Source organism: Chrysemys picta, chromosome 2, assembly GCF_011386835.1.
Source record: "Chrysemys picta bellii isolate R12L10 chromosome 2, ASM1138683v2, whole genome shotgun sequence".
Classification (NCBI taxonomy): Eukaryota; Metazoa; Chordata; order Testudines; family Emydidae; genus Chrysemys; species Chrysemys picta.
In genome coordinates, this window is record NC_088792.1 from 233,258,147 (window position 1) to 233,281,201 (window position 23,055).

Here is a 23,055-nt window from a genome sequence, read left to right on the forward strand (position 1 = left end):
GTTCAGAATCACTGCTGTCAGGAGAGTAATTTCAACTGGTCAGAAGTTTATCTTCCCCAGTGATTGTCCATGAGCATCTCCCATACACTTTTCTTTTCCTTTTAAATTATTATGTGACTTGCTGGGGGGCTTTATGCTTTTCTGAATTATTGCTCTTGTTATTGGTGACTCTTCATTTATTCTTCTTTTCAGGAGCCAGCAACTAGGAAGAATGACATCTACCAGTGTAATTAAAAAGATGTTTACATGTACGCTTTCTGGAATGGACATGTAGCAATGGAATTAGTTTAGTATTCTAGCAAAGAGCATAAAACTTGAAGTCTCTTTATTTTGATTCAATTTTCCATACTGAAAATATACACTACAGCTTTGCTTTATAGAAAACATTATGAGAAGGTTGTATCACTAGGTGTAAGAGTGTATTTAGATATGCTCTGACTTCTTCTCCTTCTTATATTAAGTGATAACACAGTGACAATAATGAAAAACTAACTCAGAATGAAATTTACGAAGTGGAATTTTACTATGTCAGTTCTTGGAATTGTAATTTATGTAGCTGATATTGCAGCAGATATCTGGGTCACTAGTAACTATTTCTGTGAGGGACAATATTCTTTGGGAATCTTGACACTGGTTTTTAGGTTGCTGTCATCAATAATAGTACAGATATTTAGTTATGAATGGTTTAAAGACGACTGTGGAAGCCCTGATCCTGGGAAGCTGAACTGGATTTTTCTACTTCATTTCTTGCATGGTGGAATTTTTACAAGGTAAATGCCAACTTTCAAATATTACAAAAATAAATCATATTGCTTTTATGTGGTTCACTATGAACTTTCAATGTCAGCTAATTATGCAGGGCTGCTGATTTTAGGTTTTAACTGATAAACAGCAATAAAACACCCCAAATCCAATCAATCAATCAATTAAAACTAGAGTTTATCCCATAAACTCTGGAAAAACACCTGAAGTGCTTACTTGTATCTAAGGCCTTGTCTACATAGAGCATTAATGCGGACTAATTCGGGGGTGTGATTTCTAAACCACACTAATATGTTGTGCATTAATTGGTCTGTGTAGACCCTGTTGGTACACACTAAAGGTTCCTTCCTGTGCTTTAACATAGTGCTGTTTGAAACAGTACAACCTTAAGTGCACTAGGTAACATTACAAAGAGATTATTCATTATATAATATACATTACTCATTACAGTATGTACAAAGAGCCCCCAAACCCCCTAGTTTTTTGACATCTACATAAAACTCAAATATTGCTAAAAATACCCCCCCCCCATGAAATTAATAACCCATTAAACCAGAAGCCCTATTGTTATGTTAATACAACTTCCAGATCAAATCTACTGCTGTGACAGCAACTACAACTCTATTTATGTCAATGGAATTGTGTTCCCTTATGCTAGTGGTAAATTTGGCCCTCCATTTTTGATGTAGATATAAGTCTTACCTATTTCATTTTCCTTATCAATAATTATTTTAGCTGTAACTGTTACAATTCAATTTCATTTGGCACCACATTCTTTATACAGGACATATTACATAAAAATGCTGGACAGAGAAAGTCAGTTGTGTAACTGATGAAGAAAAAGAAGTTTTTAGGGTGATACTTAGGGGAGAATTGCCTCTGAGAGTAGCTGAGGTGAAAGAAATTCATTAACATGGAAAGTGCAGTGATATGGATAGAAAGAAGGTTGAGTCTGGAGGACAGGAATGAGCAATTACTCATGGTATTAAGCACTGAGCTCTGTAGTGAGTGTTTGCACGCTCATGTCCATGGTGACTAGAATCCCTGTTTGCTGACAGGTGCATGTTCAGTAAATTTAAAATTTTTCCGTCAGCTCTGTTTGTGGCTTTGAAAAGTAATTTTCAATTCAGTTTGCATCTATATTGAGACTACACATCACTTCCCTTTTAAAAGTGATGTGATAACTTCTTGTTGAGAAATTCAGAGGTTCTGGATCTTAATCCATCTACGGATATGATTGTTGTGAGTAACAGGTTTCTTGCTGGGAAAATGTAGACTTGCCAAAGACACTATAATTATGTGCTTTAGCATGTACTTCATAGAAGAAAATGCTAATTTTAAATGCTTCTTAAAATACATTTATAAACTGTGGACATTCTAAAAAGGTGCATTTATGCCAATTGAAAAATCTAAAACAACTTTCTTTACCTGTAAACCTTAGATTATTAAGAGTGAAATAATTTTTAAGATCCGGTTTACTTATCACTGTTTACTTTCTTTCTTTACTTTCGCCTCTCATATATTCTTTCAATAAGTTTCACTTTTGTTTACAGTCAGTTTTACTTTCATGTTCTTCCTGTTGCAATGTTAGTGTTTCTAACACTGCTGCGGAATATTAATTTGTTTTAAAAGGATTGTTTTCATTTTGAAAATTGGTGTTAGGTTTTATAAAAGCTTGTTTTTACAAGATTTTAATTTTGGGCTAGAAATGTCCCTGTTATCTGTCTGGCCAAGTTTTTATCTTCTTAGCAAACCCATATATTTGGTGGATTTGTCTAGCTATACTGAGATTTATCCTTCAGTATTAAAGGGACATTATCAGCTTCCCTCTCTTGGTAGGAGTCTCTCAGGACTCTGTCCTTGGCCCCTCCTCTTCTCACTGTATACTCTTGCCCCTCTCAAATCCATTCAAAATGCTGCTGCTAAGATCATCTTCTTGGTTCATTGCTCTGTCACCTCTTCTTTAAGTCCCTCCTCTGGCTCCCCTTCTCTGAGGAGAAAGAGGGCATTAGGTGTATTTTTTTAAAATAAATATATCCTCATCGGGTTATGTTTGATATTAACCTGCTTAACTGCCAGGAGTTATATCAAAGGAGGCTAAGGGTGAAACTAGCAGGAAGCAAAGGAGTGACACAGATAAGAGTCCTGGAGAAAGCAATGGAAAAGCTATTTGTTGGGGAATACCCCATATCTGGCTCTATCCAGGCTAGAATGGTTTATTCTTGCCAAGGCTGTGCACAGAATCAAAGAGAATCCTAAACCTAAAACAATCTGGCCTCAGGGAGGAGAAGTGTGGAATGGGTTGTCAACAAATGGAATCTGACACCCAGATTGACAGAGGGAGTATACTGCAAGCAGGACAGGCTGGCTCTCCCAACTCAGAAATGGGAATAAGCTGGACCTCTTTGAGCTATGGATAGAGAGGTTAAGTAAGGAAGTATCTGCCCAGGCCTTTCAGTATGATAACCAATTTTCCTAAATACTTTTTACCTTTTGAGGAATGAATAAATAATGGTTTCAAAGACAAAGTTTTTGCATCACTGCTGTTACAGACTCCTGAAGGGTAATTTACAGATGCCAAAAAACAACTTGGGCTTGTGTTGTTAATGTGGTTGGGAACTAGGGGGCTGTAGCCCAGAGATCCAGCCTGAGAGTGATTGCTTCCGCATGATTCTACCCAAAGCAAGATGCTGGAAGCCAGGCTTGTCAGCTAAGGGGTGCACTTGAGAGGGACTAAAAGGAGTCTAAGGTGCAATTTGCCCTGTAGCCATGACAGCATCAAACACAAACCTCTTCTCCCGACCTTCAACATCCTCCACAGTTTTGCTTCATGCTACCTGACTGACCATGCTACCTAATTTATTACAAAGTTGACTCCTACCTTCACTCTTGTCAATGTCAACCATCTGGTTCTCCATTTTTCCAACAAGAACTTCCACATTCTCTCCCATGCTTCCCCTCCTGCGCTGGTAAAAGCTCCCCGTGAAAATCTGTAAAATAGCTAGTCCTCCTTCAAGTCCTTATGCAAAACTCACCTCTGTGGTAATTCACATTGTTAAGTACAACTTAATAATGGCTAAGCAGGTGGAGAGCTGTGATCACTACTACGAAGTGGTTAAGTATTACACACCTCCTATAATATTTATTTGTTACCTTTCTTCCACACTCCACACTGGTTGTCATTTGTCTCAGACACCTGATAATTATCTTTTAGATTGTAAGCTCTTTGGGGCAGGGAATATTATATGTTTGTACAATGCCTAGCACAATGGGGCTGAATCTTGCTGTGCTATCTCAATATAAATGTTAACAACAATAAATATTAAAACCATATTGTGACATACCAGGATGCGCTCCAGATCGGTGTTGGGTGGGGGTTGTTACTCTCCTGGCCTGCAGTCTGGGGTGCCTTACAATGCCTTGCTGCTGCAGCCTCCAATCATTACTGCTCACAAACATCTTCCAGCATGCAGATCACTCCCAGATGTGTTTGTGTAACTACAGCCTGCCACTCACCAGCCTTAGTTATACTGCAGGGTGACCTCAACATACTCCCAGTCTCAGATTCCCCACAGAGATATATATCCTTTACTGTCCAGCCCCCTTCTGGACAGTACAAATATAGTAATACTGTTATTCCTTTAAGGGAATAATATATCAGCTTATTACCTTAAATGGAGTTATCCAAACATTTCAATTTAAATACATTGGATTAGATCAAATAATAAAACAAGTTTATTAACTACAAAGAGAGAGATTTTGAGTATGAGTAATGAGGCATAAAAATCAGAAATGGTTACAAGAAAAATAAAGAAAAAATGTGTTCTAGTATCTAACTTAAACTATATCAGATTCAAGCAAAATTTCTCACCACATGCTTCCAGCAAGATTACTGACCAATCTCTACAGGTCAGGATGTTGTACTTAAAGTACTGCACAGGATCTTTTCAGGGGGAATAAGGCAAAACGCCACATTTATTAGTAATACGTGTATTTATTAACACTGTATCATATGCATATAATATCTTACACTTACACTCACACACACACACAAACACACTCCGTCTTGTTGTTACCAATTAGTTGCTCCCCTTAACTTCACTGGCCAGGTGAGTTAGATGGGGGAGGGGTGGAGCCGGGCTTCTGCCGATCCGGATCGATGCTCCCATGTTGACAAGACGAGACCCGGGGTTCTCTGCAAGACACCTTACTTTTATAGCAGCTTTTCTCTTATGCAAATCTATACCAGATTCAAACTCTGTGTCTGTGTCCATTGGTCCTTTGTGCTGCTTTCTTTTGAGTGTTGTACCAATGCTGCAAAGAGGGTGTTTCCAAAAGAAGGTGCTTGCTTCTAACCCCCCGAGGCCGTCGGTATGTCTGCTTGTCTTTAATGAGCCCACTTGACACGTTTTATTGTCCTTGGGTCTGGCTCCCAGCCCCTCTCCAACAGTTGAGGCTGTCTGGAGGTGCTGCCTTCCATGCCTTGCTCATCCACACCTCATTCATTCAACAGGGCAATTGATTAAGGGGGGGGGGAGAGCTCTTGTTCTACTGCTAGCAAAAATAATTTTTTCTTCTATCTTATTCTATCCTTAGGGGCTATAATATTATACCAAGGGCAATGCAAAGTTTCTAAATGAGGCTTTGATACAAAGTCCCATGAAAACAGAGGTCACACGTGGGTAGACCCACCACAAGGTTATATGAAGAGGCACAATGTAAAGTCATATGAAAATTATCAGAGATTTATCTACAAGGACCCCTTCCCCAGAGTCCAATGGCTGTTTCTTTTGTCTTATCAAGTGCAGAGAATGCAATGGGCTGGCAGAGAGGGGTCCTTTGGTGTGTTTGTCCCTCCTTTTTATAGTTTCATTGTCGCTCTTGAAAAACATTTCCAGCTGAGAAACAGGAGATAGTCTATGTGGAAGGATGTTCCCTACTGGATTTTTTCCATCTGTTTGAGCTTCCTTTGTTTTCCCTTCCTGCTTGATGATCCTGTTTACTGCTTAGCACACATTCCTTTGTTTAGGACAGACCTGTTTGCTGACTTCTGCCTGGGCAGGCTGTGTGTTTTGGAACATGTGTTAATAACATCATACAGGGGAATCTTATAACTTCATATACAATGTTGATACACATTTTATGAGGACAAAATTGACCAGCAAATTATGAGTTTTCAAATGATACCTTAAAAGGCATACCTTGTACAAAGATTATTACAATAGAGTGTAGGGTATGAATACAGGGGTGTATTCTGTCACCCATATATTTAAAAATCCTTGTTTATATTGCTAATAAGATCTTAGATTATTAAAATGGAAAGAATTGTAAACATTTAATTCCTTTAACATAATGTTTATTCTCAATAGTTTTTTAATGGAACTAAATTATTACAATTATTGGTGATTTAACAAGAGCTGACATAATCTACCTACTAGCGGCCTGATCCAAAGCCCATGTAAAGTCAATGGAAAGGCTCCCATAGATGTTGGTAGGCTTCAGATCAGACAACAGGACAGTGATAAACACAAATAGGACAAAGCATTAACAGTGAATGCTGGAGGAAAGGGGTGATTAATTCCAGCAGTCCTACTCATGGGTTCAGAGGTCCACCTATCTGGAGCAGTTTTCTGGATCAGAGTCTAGGTGAGTTTCAGGATACCTGAGAAAGATTGAACTTCAGCAGCTGGTTGTGACACAGCACAGGGCTATGTTAGCAGCTGCCATCATGTCTCTTGATATGTAAAATCAGGGATAAGAAACATTTGTCTGAACAGGGGCAGACGCATCTGGAAAATCATTTTAATGAAGCTGAATTTTTAAGTCCATTAGGAATTGGAATGAGTTTGTGTGTTTTGTGGTACCCTGGACTATGTCAAGGCATTTTACAAAAAGTGACGAGAGAATTTCAGAGCAAAACTTCAAAAGGCTCTGTTGCTACGAGTATGGATTTTGTACAAGGCAACACCAATGCAGAACAGAGGCGGCTATACCTCAAGCAACTCATGCAAATAGCAAGAAGTTCTTCAAGAAAAATGATTCTTTTTCCACTGGTGGTCAGGGAGGCAATTTACATTAAAAAGTAGAGGATTTATAAGACCAAATTTCAGAGAGGATGTTAACATGGGTGCTGCAATAGTTTAATTGCGCTAGAGCAGGGGTAGGCAGACTTTGGCATGAGGGCCACATCTGGCTATGGGGGGGGGGTGAAGGCTGGGGCAGGGGGTTGGGGGCAGGAGGGGGGCAGGGGTGGCGCTTACCTCAAGCAGCTCGCAGAAGCAGCGGCATGTCTCCCCTACCCAGCCAATGGGAGCTGCGAGGGCAGCGTGCGAAGCCCCTTGGCTGCCCCTACGTGTAGGAGCCGGAGGGGGGACATGCTGCTGCTTCTGGGAGCTGTGCAGAGTAGGGCTAGCCCCGACCCCACTCCCCGGCTGGAGCGCTGGAGTGGGGCAAGCCCCGGACCCCATTCCCCCGGCGGGAACTTGAGGGCCAGATTAAAACATCTGGAGGGCCAGATGTGGCCACCAGGCCGTAGTTTGTCCACCCCTGCACTAGAGATTAAGTAATAATATGTATTTGTTCAGATTCTACCAGTGTATGTTTACTATTTGGGGTATTTTCCTTCAAACAAACAAACAAAACAAACTTAGTTTTGTAACTACTGAGAACTTAAACTGCCCCTTTTTAGTGTTCAGAAGATTAACATACAGAAGAGATGACTTCCCTTTAAGGTTTAAGGAGAAGCAGCTAGCATGGAGTCATTGACAACACTGTATCCTTCAAGGCACATATCTATGGAAGCAGCAGGTATGCTGCCAGGGATGTCACAAAGCAATAAATACAGGCATCCCTGACCTGTGCATGTTGCCATGGTTTTAGGAGGCCAGTTTCATAGGAGAACAGGCCCACCTGATGAAATGATGAAGAGGATATTTTGAGTGGAAACAAGCAAAGATTCCTGCCTTTTTCACAGATTTCCCCAATGTAGGGGATGACCGACCCGGCCCTTAGATTTTAGCAACGTGAAAAATAATTAGAAACTGCTATTAAAATAAAAGGAGATAGTCAATCAGAGATCACAGTGGGAAATAAAGCAGCAGAGATTACATTCCACAGTGATTTTCTGCGCCCTCACAGCTAGCTGTCTGATTTGAATCCTGCTCTCTGCTCAAGGCAGAAGATGGAGAGTGGAATCCAAAAGATCCTTCTGTTCCAGACACTTTGGAATGGAAGCATATTTCCATTCCAGCCTGTGAAGACAATATCACAAAGGCAGAACCACTCCTCTCCCCCTCCCCCCCTGCCAAGTTTCTATCAAAATGAATGCGCTTTCTAGAAGCAGTAACTGACAGCTGAATACTTACGGCAGACGTGTGATATTTTCAGGAGTAAATAAAGTATAACATTCTGTTCTGTAGTCTGTCAAGTAACAAATTCTTAGTAAACTCTAGAATAATAAAAAGATATTATTTAACAGTTATTGTTTTAAAAATAGCACGATTATATTTAGCCCTATAGGAGAGACATGACCAAATCAAATTTGTCCTAGAACTTAGGTTGTGTGTGAATACTTCTCCCCTACAAATCTAAGATCAATATAAATGTTTTTAATGGATATATTTTTAATTAATGAGGAAATATATATTTTTAAAAATAATCACTCTCCTACAGTGTTGCCTCCCAATATTGCAACCTTGAGCTAAGAAACTGAAAGCAAAATTGATTGGAACTAACTTTAAAGAAAGTGAAACTGACAATATGTTTTCATTGTCCAAAATGAGGGAGTCCATATTATAAACAAACAGAATAAAGAGTGAATTTAAAAAAAAAAATCTTTCACTTTTAGTAAAGTGAGGTATCATTTGTAACATAGTTGATGAAATCTGTTCTTTTAAACTATATTAAACTGCCGAGATCGCTGACAGCTGTAGTTGCTATTTTGTAATGAGCAAATTTTTTCATAGACCTGATTTTGCATGTCGGTCTATTTATGGCACTCAGCTCATATACAGATCTACAGGTGCTAAATGAAATGTTGGGTTGTTTCAAGAATTATATAAGTGTAAGCTTTATATTCAAATGAGCTGCCTGAATGGCCAGAATGGATGCTAAAATATTTATAATTTATGAACATTCTAATAAATCTATCATGAGAGAATAGGTAATTGATAGTTTAGTAAAGTTTTTGATACTGTCTCTCATGACTTTCTCATAAACAAACTAGAGAAATGCAACCTAGATGGAGCTACTATAAGGTGGGTGCAAAACTGGTTGGAAAACCATTCCCAGAGAGTAGTTATCAGTGGTTCACAGTCATGCTGGAAGGACATAATGAGTGGGGTCCTGCAGGGATCAATTCTGGATCCGGTTCTGTTCAATATCTTCATCAATGATTTAGATAATGGCATAGGGAGTACACTTATAAAGTTTGTGGACGATACCAGGCTGGGAGGGGTTGCAAGTGCTTTGGAAGATAGCATTAAAATTCAAAATGATCTGGACAAACTGGAGAAATGGTCTGAAGTAAATAGGATGAAATTCAATAAGGACAAATGCAAAGTACTCAATTTAGGAAGGAACAATCAGTTGCACACATACAAAATGGGAAATGAGTGCCTAGGAAGGAGTACTGCAGAAAGGGATCTGGGGATCATAGTGGACCACAAGCTAAATATGAGTCAACAGTGTAACGCTGTTGCAAAAAAAGCAAACATCATTCTGGGATGTATTAGCAGGAGTGTTGTAAGCAAGACACGAGAAGTAATTCTTCCACTCTACTCCGCACTGATTAGGCCTCAACTGGAGTATTGTGTCCAGTTCTGGGTGCCATATTTCAAGAAGGATGTGGACAAACTAGAGAGAGTCCAGAGAAGAGCGTCAAAAATGATTGAAGTTCTAGAAAACATGACTTATGAGGGAAGATTGAAAAAATTGGGTTTGTTTAGTCTGGAAAAGAGAAGACTGAGAGGGGACATGATAACAGTTTTCAAGTATGTAAAAGGTTGTTCAAAGGAAGAGGGAAAAAACTGTTTTTCTTAACCTCTGAGGATAGGACAAAAAGCAATGGGCTTAAATTGCAGCAAAGGAGGTTTAGGTTGGACATTAGGAAAAACTTCCTAATTGTCAGTGTGGTTAAGCACTGGAATGAATTGCCTAGGGAGGTTTGTGGAATCTCCATCATTGGAGATTTTTAAGAGCAGGTTAGACAAACACCTGTCAGGAATGGTCTAGATAATACTTAGTCCTGCCATGAGGCAGGCGACTGGACTAGATGACTCTCAAGATCCCTTCTAGTCCTATGATTCTATAATATCCAGTACACACCTTATTCTGGAGGAATCCCTTTAACAACATGTGAGGTGTTCACCTCGTACCACGTCTGCTCCCCCAGGACTGAGCTCTGGAGCTCATATTCAGTGCATCAGATTTGCACTTTTACTTGGTGTTTGGACAAACTCAGGCTCTGATGGTTGACTGTGTGTAACAGGTTGATTTACTTTAACAGTTTTTCTTGAAAACATTGCAAACTATACAGATGTTTACATTTTGGAGGCAAGAACCAGATGTTTGCATTCTTAATTGTTTTATAACTTGAAAAAGTTACAGATGTTTTGCCAAGCAGTGTAGGATTTTATTTATGGGAGATTACTCAGCACACAGTAAAATAAATATGCAACAAATGTAATACAAGAAAACAATTCCACCTGTGAGTTTCTTTCTTTTAAGTAATGGAGTCAGAGCCAAATCATGGAAGTAGTGCACAGCTTGCGTGTCAAGGCTGCATTGTAAGGATCTCTGCAAGGAGAAGGGCATGGAATCAGCCCTCTAGGCCATGAAGTAGTAGCGTAGCTGCTCCATAGCTGTGACTGCTGCAATGCTTAGCCCCAAGGCTGGTGTACACCCTGCCTTCTTTGGGGACAATGGTTAGTGCATTGCTGGGACACAGGGAGTCCCCACAAAGCAGAGCACTGCAGCAGGCAGGTGGCATAGATGTTCAAACCCTGCCTCTCTCCTTTTCCTCTGTTAAAGCACAGCATTGTCATAGGACCTGTATCCTCCATGGCCACAGAGCAGGATTTGGCCCTTAATGCTGGTGAAAGGTGTCATATTTAAAATTCAGATGACTGAAATCTGTCATGCGCTGCAGCACTGCAGGCCACCAATGTGCCTCACCCCTGACCTGGAGGGATCACCCACCTACACTGGTGAAAAGGGAAGTTCAGTTTCCATGCCTATTCACTCTCTGCTGAAGCAGCCAGGTGTGGTTGTAGCTTCCCCATTTTAACTCAGTCCTCAGATGCATTCACCATTTGTGTAAACAATCACTATTTTCCCCACCCATGTCCTTGGTGTGAACCCCCAGCTAGCACTGTAGAATAGTTGGCCAAATGTAGGGAGAGAGGTCACACTTGGAATTTTGGGCCTTGTAACTGGAAGCCCCCAGAACAACTCTGCAAGGAGTCTGAGATTTGCTTAAACTACCCCGCATGAGAATCCTTTCAGAATGTCACTATTAATTTTACATGGAAAAGTTTCAGTACTATGGTGATGGGCAGCAGTATAAAACAGATAAATAGATCTCTGCATGTGTCCAATGAAGAGTATAGTAGAAATTATTTACTTGAATAGGTGCCCTGCAAAAGGTTTAGATGCTGCACACGCTATCTCTCTGCTCCCAAACAGCTCTCTTTTGAAGGGGAGTGGTGTCTATATTATAAATCTTGTGTTATTTTAAATTAAATTATAACTTTTGCAGCATTTTTTTTGTGTGCACAAGGCATTGTGATGAGGGTGTATATTCTAATCATGTGAAGTGGTTTGGCTACATTAGGAAACTAACCTCAAAATATGAATATTTTTGAGCTTTAGAAAGTTTATGGCATTTCAGCATCTCTGAAAACAGCCTATTTTTTTATGTGGTATTTCAGGCACAAATAGAGTCAAGAGGGTTTTTTTGGGTGTATTTTACAGTCTGATTTGAAAAGCAAAGAGGCTTGAACATATCAGACAAGTGTCCAAACTTTTGGATGCTACTTTGAGCCTAATCTGAACTTCTAAGATTTGTTCACCGTTAGTATATATTTCAGAGCTGGAACCAGCCTTCTCAGGAAAACCCTAAACCACTGGACACAACACCAAAAAAGTAGGCACAATAAAGGTTAATTCCCTAGTGGAATGGCTGTTTTTCCACTGTTTTGTCAATAGTGGAGTCAGAATAGGTTCTTTGGACAAGGCAAGTGGAAGTTCCAATGATTTGAAAGTGGAATCAATGATAATTGAATGGTCTCTCTTCAGCAATTTGCACACCAGATGTTTATGAATCACTTATGATTATGTTTATGAATCACTGGGCAAGCACTCAGTGGATGAGATTGTTACTTTGCCTTGAAAGATGACAGGGGTGAGGCCTACATGGATACTTATTAGGGGATGTTCTTTCTTGTATGTTCGTTGCTAACTGGTTCTGAAAGGCTCTTTGTTTATTGCTAAACAATTCCACAGGAAATAAATGAGGTAATTAGCCCTTAGAACCTGTTCTTTTAGACTTGGCTCACCATATCTACTATCTGCAGGGTTTTCCCAACCCTACTTTAAACTTCCACTTTGGAGGCAATGGACCAGATCCTTATCTAGCACAGGTGTAACTCTTGATGTCAAAGGATCTACACTGATTTACCAGCTGGGGATCTGGTCCTACATCTGCTTGCAGCTATCATTTTTTCCCCAAGGAGGACTGAATAGATTTCTGTGTGCAGATGATCACAGTTGCTTCCTTAAATATCCAGATGGTGTCTCTTTTGACTAGAGTTTAGTATTCCCCCTTCTCAAGGGGCTAAGGCTAAGCACTCTATTTCCACAGCCCTGCCAACTCCTCTAGGGCTGAAAAAAAATGACTTGGTACTGGGAATTAAACCTAGGTCTCCCACATGGCAATACAGATATCTTGAACAGAAAAGGTAGTTTGCAAGGCAGAAAGTAAATCTGTCATGATTCACTAGCTCCAGTATAATGTATCATTCCATTTAGTTTTCTTTCAAAGGAAACGATTATATAGCCTTAAGGAGAAAATAGAAATGTTTTGAGAGGTCATTTATATGCCCTCAATATCTGACAAAGAATATGATTTATCATATGACACCGTCCAGATCATGTCATTGTCTGAAATATGTGTCCCCTGAGAGTTATTTTCTATATTGAAAGTCTCTATGGGTGTTTAGAAAAGAAACAGCTTAAAGAATTAGGGCTAGATTTTAAAAAATGAAGCTACAAAAGAATGTGCAAATTTGATGTAGATGTGCAAATCAGCTGACGTGCATGTTAAGGGATACATGCATACACACATAGTTTCATGTATGCACAATCTCTAGTTTGCATGTGTACATCTAGGGATTTGGGTGCATGCAAAATGAATCAGAGTGTCATCCTAAAGAGAAGGAGACAAGAGGCAGCAAAGGGGAGATTCAGAAATATATCGTGTTTAAAGAAATTAAAGTTAATTAACTCAGTCCTATGATCTTTACTCAGGCCAATCTCATTCCATTCAATTTAGTTTCCTAGATTGCACCCATCACTAACATTAACCTCAATGTGCATTTTTGCATTAGTAAGAAATAAAGGATTCCATTCAAAGATAATTAAAAACAAATAATGATAATTTGAACTAAGAACAAAATGGCTGAAATCTTAATTAGTTTTTACTATTTTCTAGAACAGTGCTTTTAAAATAAACCCCGTATAACCAAATTTATATATATATATTTCTCTTTGTAGGTATTGGTTTGCATTGAAAGTTGGCTACCAGGCTGCTTTTAAACAAAACAGCTCAGGAGATCAACTTACTGGGGGCCCTGCCAGTATCATTCATAAATGCGCCATTGATGCAGTGACTGATATTAGTATGCTCAGGGTATTTAAGACTTTCCTGGAGACCACACCCCAGCTCATTCTTCAGATTTACATCCTGATGGAGCATGACAAGGCTGCCTTCAGTCAGTGTAAGTCTCTCTCATTCGAAAGTTGAATATAGTTAAATCTCCACTAAGAAGGCAATCCCTAGTATTAGGTAACACTTTAAAGTATTCCTTGTCACATCCCAGTACAATTTTATTTAACATTTAATTAAAAACCTCCTCTATTAGGTTATCTGTTTTACTAAACTCTGGGAAAAGTTTCACTGTAATATGTAATAGTAATATTTAACAATAACATTGTATTGTGTTTGATAAGTGAAAGCTAATGGATGTAACCAACTGAATAATTTCAGAGTAGTCTATCTTGTTTTCGCTTATTGAATAGGGAGATATCTAAGGTACTTCTATGGCTCCCATTACTGAGCACCTCACAGGCTTTAATATATTTCTCCTCACAATACCTCTGTGAAGTAGGGCAGTGCTATTATCCCCATTTTACAGATGGGGAACTGAGGCATCGAAAGGCTAAGTAACTTACCCAAGGTCACACAGAAATGAGTGGAGGAGCAAGGAATTGAACCTGGGTCTCACAAGTGCCCTAACAATCGGACCATTCTTCCTCTCAGATATAAAGAATGTTTACGTAAAAATATATGAAGTTTTTCCATGGAACTAACATCTATCCTTGTGTTTTATTTAGATGCTTCCATCATCACATCTTTCTGCAGCATTTCCTGGTCAACTCTTGACTATCAGCTATCGTTACGAAAATCTCTGCCTGATAATAATCAATTTTCTGGGGTGCCTCCTAAGTTAATCTACCTCTTGTATAAACTGTTCACACTGACTTCTTGGATATTGAGTATTGCACTGGTCACCCTATTAAATATCATAAGTAGTATAGTTCTGCTAATATTTCTTTGGACCTTGGGCTTCAGCTGGACTTTGAAGCAACACACTACGTTTTGCAAATCTAAAAGGATGGAATTTTTATTCAGGACTGTTGTTGGGATCATTCTTATTTTTACATTTTTTAATGTCAAGGGGAAAAAAACAAAAATGTATATTTCTAGTTATTATGCCACTCATGTGGTTGTAACCTTAGGCATAATGTGTGTGTGTTTGTTCTGGAAGACTTCAGTTACTGAGCAATTATATTTTACATTTGTGAGCATCACAATTGTTCTCACTCTGGGGTTAGGTATTATTTGTCTTATTGTTTATTATAAGTTTTTCCATCCCACTATTTATTTCAAACAAGAGAGTGCTTCAGATAAAGTTGATGGACTAGCAAGAGAAAGAGAAGAAGAAATCAGTAGAATAAGAAATTTCATAATGCCATGAACATTATAGAATTATGTGAATTTTTAAATACGTGCAAATCAAAGCAAATACTGCCTGGGGGACTGTTAGTTACTCTGTCTTTACTTTTCATACTTGCAATGAGCATTTCAAGTAAAATAATTGCTAATGGGAATGGTAGTACTTATCAGCTCTGAATAATTATTAGTTCTGCTGTACTACTCTACAAAGCAAAGACTTTATAAAATGAACTAAGCACTTCTGCATATTGGTGTTTTTCCATCACTTGCAAAATAAATAAAATACAAAAATAGCCCCTGTAAAGGCAAAACAAACAACCAATCCTACCCTCCCACCCAAACCCAGTTTTATTTTTTCCACACAGAATGTAGGAAATATAAAACCAAATCAAGTTACTGTTGACATCATTTTTGTTTCTGAAATGTACTTCTCTTCAAAACAAGGTTCACATCTCCTTACTTGGCAGTGGGAAAGGCCTGAGCTTCATCTAAAATAACCAAGGACTGTGATATGTTAGCTGTACCTGAACACAGGGATCACAGAGGATTGATTTACCCTCCCACTGAGAGAGGTACATGTATTCACTAGGAAGAGTAGCTACAAACCCACAGCCCTACCCTGGGAGTTCTACCAGGGAAGAGTAACTTTAATTTGTCCGCAGTGCAATAGGAACCTGGCCAGAAAAAGCTTTTGGGGAGATGTGCTCAATCAGTATATTTTACAGATGCTCTGGTAACACACCCTCCTGTTTCATTGCTGTGCTCTCATCCTCCCACACACCCTGTGTGGATTTTCAGATGCCAATAGCTTGCAGACCTGGATTATACCAGCACTGCAGCCTAAATAGCTAATAGCTGAAGGCAGGAATCTCACCTAGAGGAAGAGATATCTCCCTTGAAACATTTCTCTCCCAATGGTTTTTAGATCTAATGCTTTAAGTGTTAGGCTATGTCTACACTACTAAGTTAAAAAGAACAGGAGTACTTGTGGCATCTTAGAGACTAACAAATTTATTAGAGCATAAGGTTTTGTGGGCTACAACCCACTTCTTCGGATGCATACACGACTCCAGCTACATAAATAATGTAGCTGGAGTCGACATAGCTTAGGTCGACTTACTGTGGTGACTACAGCGCACTGGGTTGACGGGAAGTGCTCTCCCATCAACTTACCTTACTCCTCTCGTTCCCGGTGGAGTACCGGAGTCGACCGGAGAGCACTTCACTAGACCCGCTAAATTGACCCCCGGTGCATCGATCTCAGCAGCGTTGATCCCGCAGTAGTGTAGACATAGCCTTAGTCTCAGCATAGGGAAGGCTAGAGTCCTGGTATACAGCTACATGGCCTTGTATGACGCAAGTTTGCCTTTGCCACTGGAGAAAGGAAGAATAGTTCTTCTAATGTACTGTTGCTATAGGGATCTCGCCAAGAAGTGATGTGAAATCACAAAATAATGAATTTTTCTAGAAAGGTGCTTGCCAGATACTACAGTGAAACCAGACAACCTTTCAATATAGTTATTTGAAATGCTTAATATATGTTGCATAAGGAAAGTAAATGAATAGCCAGAGCCTTTTATTAAATGAAACCGGGAGAAACAGCTGAGAGCTGCTGGCTTTTAGCTCAGTTATAGAGTCACTTGTTCAGCCCTCCTCAGTTCCTCACCCCCCTTCCCTTCTTTCCTTCCTCCATGAGGACTCACACATCCAAATAATGTCATCATGGGAGCAGGGAAAATGGGGCAGGGAGAAAACTGAAGTTGAGAAAAGAGACTCAGACGGTAAATAGGTGATACCAGGAAAATGTCTGTTTGACCAGCACGTGTCCCTTAAACTTTGGGGGAAGGCCTGACATTTTGGTGGATCTAAATCCCTTGAAGTGCAGCAGAGCTATTTCCTGTGTGTATTGTGTCATGTTGGCTTACTGCAGTGATTACAATAAGCTTTTACTCTATATTACTCTTGTTAGCCCTGCAGAGCCAACACACCTAAGAGAGACAGAGCTGGATTCTTTTCCTTGTGTTGTCTCATCAACCAAATTGTTTTTAAGTTCCACTTACAAGGTCAGTCAGTTACATCTGTGTAAATCCATCAAAAGACATGGATTTCCAGAAATGTCACTGTCTGAGGGCATACTTTGGATTGCAGAATCTTCATTCCTGGTGATATGCAGGAAAGAAAGAGTGCAGCAAGTTGAGTTTACAGGGCTGGCAGTCAGAAAACATTTCCACCTACTGGCAACTATAGAGTGGGACTTTTTGTTGAGGCTGGGACTTAGCAGGACAATCAATGATACTCAAAGTGAAGTTACGGTCATAAAAAATAACTATGTACAAATGGCCCCCTTATTGCCTCAGTGTATTGAAAGCCATGTCTGCAAAGAGAAGTTTCCCCTACTTTTATGGCACTATTTTGTTTGCTTTGCAGAGGCAACATAGTTATGAGAGAGGGTGCTAGATTCCATCCTGGTGTGTGCACATCATCAAAGCCAAGTTCTGCCTTCATCTAAACCTGACATTGAATAGAGTGACAGAGGCACAGATGTAACCGAGGACTGAATTTAGTCCACAGAATCTTTATTACCAGTGATGATGTAGCTGTATCAAGCAGAAAAATTACAGCTTGACTTTTAGATCCCAGGCTGAGTATACTGTTAGTGTTCTAGGAGAAAAAAAACAGCAGAAAGTAAACCCTGTTCTTTCTTTGCTCCTTTCTTTTTCAGTTATGCTGATCATTCTAATTCCCAATAAGACATTGTACTCCTCACCTTCCTTCCAGCTTTTGGGCATTGTCTTGCTCTGTGCCACTCTCCAATCACCTTTTCCATCCTCTTTCTTCCTGTGCCTCTGAATATCCACCTCTTACATTTCAGGAAATTAGGTGGGAAAGGGGTCACTTATAATCACCTTACACCGTACTAATTAGATCAGGTCTCATTCACCGTTTTAATCCCATAAAGTTCTAGTGGGTACAAATTTAGCCCATATCCTAGCGTTAAGATGTACATATTTACTGTAAAGCTTACTTCAATCTTGTGTTCCCTACTGGTGGCAAGTGTGGATTGCCAGAATACGCTTCATCAGAGAAATTTCTGCCTTTTTAAAACTGTAATCAGGAAAGAAGAAGACAAGGTATTAAAGTCTATGCAGTAAGTATGCTCCCAACCTTTCAGATGTGCTGCCTCTCTTGATTTGAGAGTTCCATTGTCATAAAGGAATTTGTGAATTCGGAGCCTATTGCTAATACTAAATCAGAATGAACATAGCTGAGGACACCCAAAAATGAAGAAATATACATATGAATGATACACACATTTTAAAGAAGCAATGGCCACTTCAAAAAAATCCCAAAAAATTCTCCTAGGGATAAAGTTCAAACAATGTGTTTTCTATCTAATCTATCCCTTCCTCCCTCCCTTCTCTTGGGCTGCTCTTAAAATTCATTTGTCAGTCGGCTTGTGCATTGTGCCTGACCTTGTCATTTTAATCTAACTGCAAATTGAAAACAAATGTTTTTTTTCTGTTAAGTATGGCCATGACATCTTGCAACAAGTATTTTAATAAGTTAAATCAAAGATAAACAATTTCTTCCTGTTTTGACTACTGTCAGACCTAGGGAAGAGGGACAGAGTGCCATGAAATTGTTTTAATTACCCTACTGGTATCCAGTGTGACATCTGGTGGCACTGGTGAGCTCACCTGATGTACCACAGATAGCACTGATTTACGAAGCCATAATTGGGTTTCCAATAAACATTTGTCAAAATAATGTATTCGTTCAAACCAAAGCCTTCTTTATTTATTCATATAAAAGAGCACTTAACTTTCAACAAAGAATTGCCTGCCATCAAAAACACTCTATAAACAGAGGAAATTTATGACTGCACAGTACCAGAGGGTGATCACTGTAAGACTAAAGTTAACTTTAACCCTTTGGAGTGCTTCATTCCCTTTCTTGCTTGCTACTGGTACCATATATATTTCTTTCTAAAAGCCCTACATCCAGACACTAGCCTTTTTATATTAAGACTTTAAAGCAGCAGCTCTCTTTTTCAGCATAAAGTCTTACAAACCCAAAAACGGTGGGAAAAGCAAGATCTCTAGTATTGGTCACGCAGTTTGGGGGCTTGCACAAGCTGGTAGTAGCCATAAGCTTTTCCTACGTTCCCCCCAACCCCTTCACCTTTCATATGGTCTTTTATAACCCATTTGGAAAAGCTGGCCTTTTCACAGAGTAATGCAGTTTGACTGAACCCTGGCAAATGCATATAGCCATTTATTCATTCATTTTATCTATTAATTTGATTCTATTATTCCTGGCAAATTAGTTAGATGTTACAGATTTCTACTCAGTTGTCAGGACTGTCACAGCAGCATAAAGCAGGTGGACAGTGCAGTCAATATTTGAATATGACTGCAGATTGACACTAATGATGGGTCTTCACTAGAAAAAAAAAGGTTTGCTCTTACCACATATTAGCTCACATGGTAACTAACACACGGTAAAATCCTAGTGAAGTCAAGCCAGTTTGTAGTTTTTACAAGGTTGAGGTAAACACAAGGGGGAGGGGAAGCCCAGGGTTTACCTTCACCTGCTAATTCAAGTTAAAATTACAAACTGCCTTGTCTTCACTAGGATTTGTTAGTTACCCTATCTTAGCTAATACGTGGTAAGAATACACCTTTTTTCCTACAGAAGACAAAGCTTTAGATGAGTAAAGCAGAATAAGCTGAGAGAGAGAGAAGGGGTAAAAGTCACATTTTCTACCCTAGAAATTCTAACTTTATAATTTTGGAAAATCTAAATACAAGACCTTCACTTTTAGTATTATTAGCTGTTATTGATTTTATTTATTTACATAGTACCAACAGCAGGCCGGGCACCTAACAAGTGAGTAGGAAAACAACAAATACATAAGGGATCAAACTGAGATGCAACAAAAACAAACAAAAAAACAACTAAATGATTTTATGGTGAAGTTTAGCATGTGTCTTGTTTTTTCAGAAGTTTTAAATTATGATAATTTGTCTGTCTTGCTAACACTCAGATGAGAGCTAGGGTTTACAGGCTTCCTGGAAAAATATGTTATAGGATTTTGTTCTGCAGGGAGTTGAGCAACCCTTGAGAACCAAGTGCTGAGTAACTTCAAGTCCCATTGCCCCTTCAAAGAACTGGGCACTCATGAAGGTCTTGATGGAGGAGAGGATGGAGACAAAGTGGGCTAGGTCAGGGCAGGATTACTAGGTGTAGAGGGACATGCATGTAGAAGAAGGTATAGAGATGAAAGGCGGAGAGGGATATGAATGGGACAATACAAGTGGCTGTGTTCCCATCTTGTTCTACAAGCACAGCTAACACACTATATGAAGCCGAAACTCACCCACTTCTCATGGTTTAGCTTTATTAACAAAGGAATTACAATAAGATGATGTTCAGCTCCAACCTTCTTCTGGGCTTGGCTGCTGTTAGAGTTTCTTCATCAGGACTGCTCTCAGGCCATATCCTAGAGCCTCTTTCTCTGAACAGCCACTCATTCCCTCCTGTTATTCAGATGCAGGCATGAGTCATATGCCTCAGTCAACATAACCCATTTCATCTTTTCCCAGCAGGATCAATATTTGCTGCCAGGGTGGACTATTTCAGGCAAACACTGCTAGCCTTTTACAGGAGTTAGTCACGCTGTTTGGGTTGTAAAAGGAGTGAGGAGTGACAAAAGGGAAACAAGAAAGGATACTTTTCAACCTGGAAAATAGCATCCGACAATGGCCATGATGAGATGCAAAATACTTATGTACTGTAGATCTCTTCTGGGCCAGGGTACTGAACCTTGAAGTCACTCCTGAAGTCAGAGTTGCAGGGTTATAAATTTTAGCATTGCATAAAATAATCCATACCAATTTCTTTTGCCCATACAAGTAGACAATAGAACAATGGCTAACATAGTTCTACTTTGCTTTGTCACCACCACTAACATGTGGCAGAATTTTCATGGTCTTTAATTTTGGGTGCCCAGCTTTATTCATAGATTCATAGATTCTAGGACTGGAAGGGACCTCGAGAGGTCATCGAGTCCAGTTCCCTGCCCGCATGGCAGGACCAAATACTGTCTAGACCATCCCTGATAGACATTTATCTAACCTACTCTTAAATATCTCCAGAGATGGAGATTCCACAACCTCCCTAGGCAATTTATTCCAGTGTTTAACCACCCTGACAGTTAGGAACTTTTTCCTAATGTCTAACCTAGACCTCCCTGTGACGTTGTGTAGTCTATATGGTTTTATAAAAACATGATAATAAGTGAATATAATGTAACTGGGATAGCTTTAGAACAATATGGTAAAAAGTGAGTATAACGTAACTGGGATATGCTTCATGCAAAAGGTCTCTTGTAAGGTATCATTACAAAGCTTATAATCTACTTAGTGTGATCATCCGATTTGTATAAATGTACCACTCTTGTATCTAAAATTAGAAATATAAAATATAACTCTGAGGGCCTATTGTAATTATGTAAAGTGTGGACCATTAATGATGGTTTGGAATCTTGATGACTCCCATTATCTGCAGATGGCTGTGAGTCTTCCTGTATATGTGTGTGCTGGCAAGTGAGTAATGAAGTCTTGCAGTGACATGTGATCATGTCACCTGAACTAGAATCCATCTTTAACCTGGTGCTTTGCCAGTGAGGGGGGATGGAAACCCAGAGGGACAAAGGGTTCCTGCCTTATGCAAAAGATATATAAAGGGGTGGGGGAGGAGCCAAAGGGGAGGAGCCATCATGAAGAATCCCCTAGCTATCACCTGAGCTGGAACAAGAGCTGTACCAGGGGAAAGAATTGTGCCCAGGCCTGGAAGGTGTCCAGTCTGAGAAAAACTTACTGAAGCATCTCTGAGGGTGAGATTATCTGTATTTAGTTTGATTAGACATAGATTTGCGCATTTTATTTTATTTTGCTTGGTGACTTACTTTGTTCTGTCTGTTACTACTTGGAACCACTTAAATCCTACTGTCTGTATTTAATAAAATCACTTTTTATTTAGTAATTTACTCAGAGTATGTATTAATACCTGGGGGAGCAAACAGCTGTGCATATCTCTCTATCAGTGTTATAGAGGGCGAACAATTTATGAGTTTGCCCTGCATAAGCTTTATGCAGGGCAAAACGGATTTATTTGGGTTTAGACCGCATTGGGAGTTGAGCATCTGAGTGCTAAAGACAAGCACACTTCTGTGAGCTGTTTTCAGGTAAACTTGCAGTTTTGGGGCAAGTGATTCAGACCCTGGGTCCGTGTTGGAGCAGATGGGAGAGTCTGGCTCAGCAAGACAGGGTGCTGGAGTCCTGAGCTGGCAGGGAAAACAGAAACAGGGGTAGTCTTGGCACATCGGGTGGCAGCTCCCAAGGGGGTTTCTGTGATCCAACCCGTCACACTCCCTTGCTGCAGTTTAAGCCCATTGCTTCTTGTTCTATCCTTAGAGGCTAAGGTGAACAAGTTTTCTCCCTCCTCCTTATGACACCCTTTTAGATACCTGAAAACTGCTATCATGTCCCCTCTCAGTCTTCTCTTTTCCAAACTAAACAAACCCAATTCTTTCAGCCTTCCTTCATAGGTCATGTTCTCAAGACCTTTAATCATTCTTGTTGCTCTTCTCTGGACCCTTTCCAATTTCTCCACAACTTTCTTGAAATGCGGTGCCCAGAACTGGACACAATACTCCAGCTGAGGCCTAACCAGAGCAGAGTAGAGCGGAAGAATGACTTCTTGTGTCTTGCTCACAACACATCTATTAATACATCCCAGAATCATGTTTGCTTTTTTTGCAACAGCATCACACTGTTGACTCATATTTAGCTTGTTGTCCACTATAACCCCTAGATCCCTTTCTGCCGTACTCCTTCCTAGACAGTCTCTTCCCATTCTGTATGTGTGAAACGGATTTTTTTTCCTAAGTGGAGCACTTTGCATTTGTCTTTGTTAAACTTCATCCTGTTTAACTCAGACCATTTCTCCAATTTGTCCAGATTATTTTGAATTATGACCCTGTCCTCCAAAGCAGT

General features: G+C 39.7%; 1 protein-coding gene across 2 annotated transcripts in view; it reads left to right on the forward strand.

The window, feature by feature from the left end:
- Positions 1 to 22,042, forward strand: part of XKR9 (XK related 9) — a 29,789-nt gene extending 7,747 nt beyond the window's left edge. For both annotated transcript variants that reach the window (XM_065582121.1, XM_065582122.1), the window contains 3 exons: positions 193 to 770; positions 13,534 to 13,757; positions 14,374 to 22,042. In XM_065582121.1, the coding sequence (XP_065438193.1) occupies positions 499 to 770; positions 13,534 to 13,757; positions 14,374 to 15,017 (1,140 nt within the window). In that variant the 5' untranslated portion in view covers positions 193 to 498 and the 3' untranslated portion in view covers positions 15,018 to 22,042. The remainder of the gene's footprint in view (positions 1 to 192; positions 771 to 13,533; positions 13,758 to 14,373) is intronic.
- Positions 22,043 to 23,055: the final 1,013 nt, after the last annotated feature.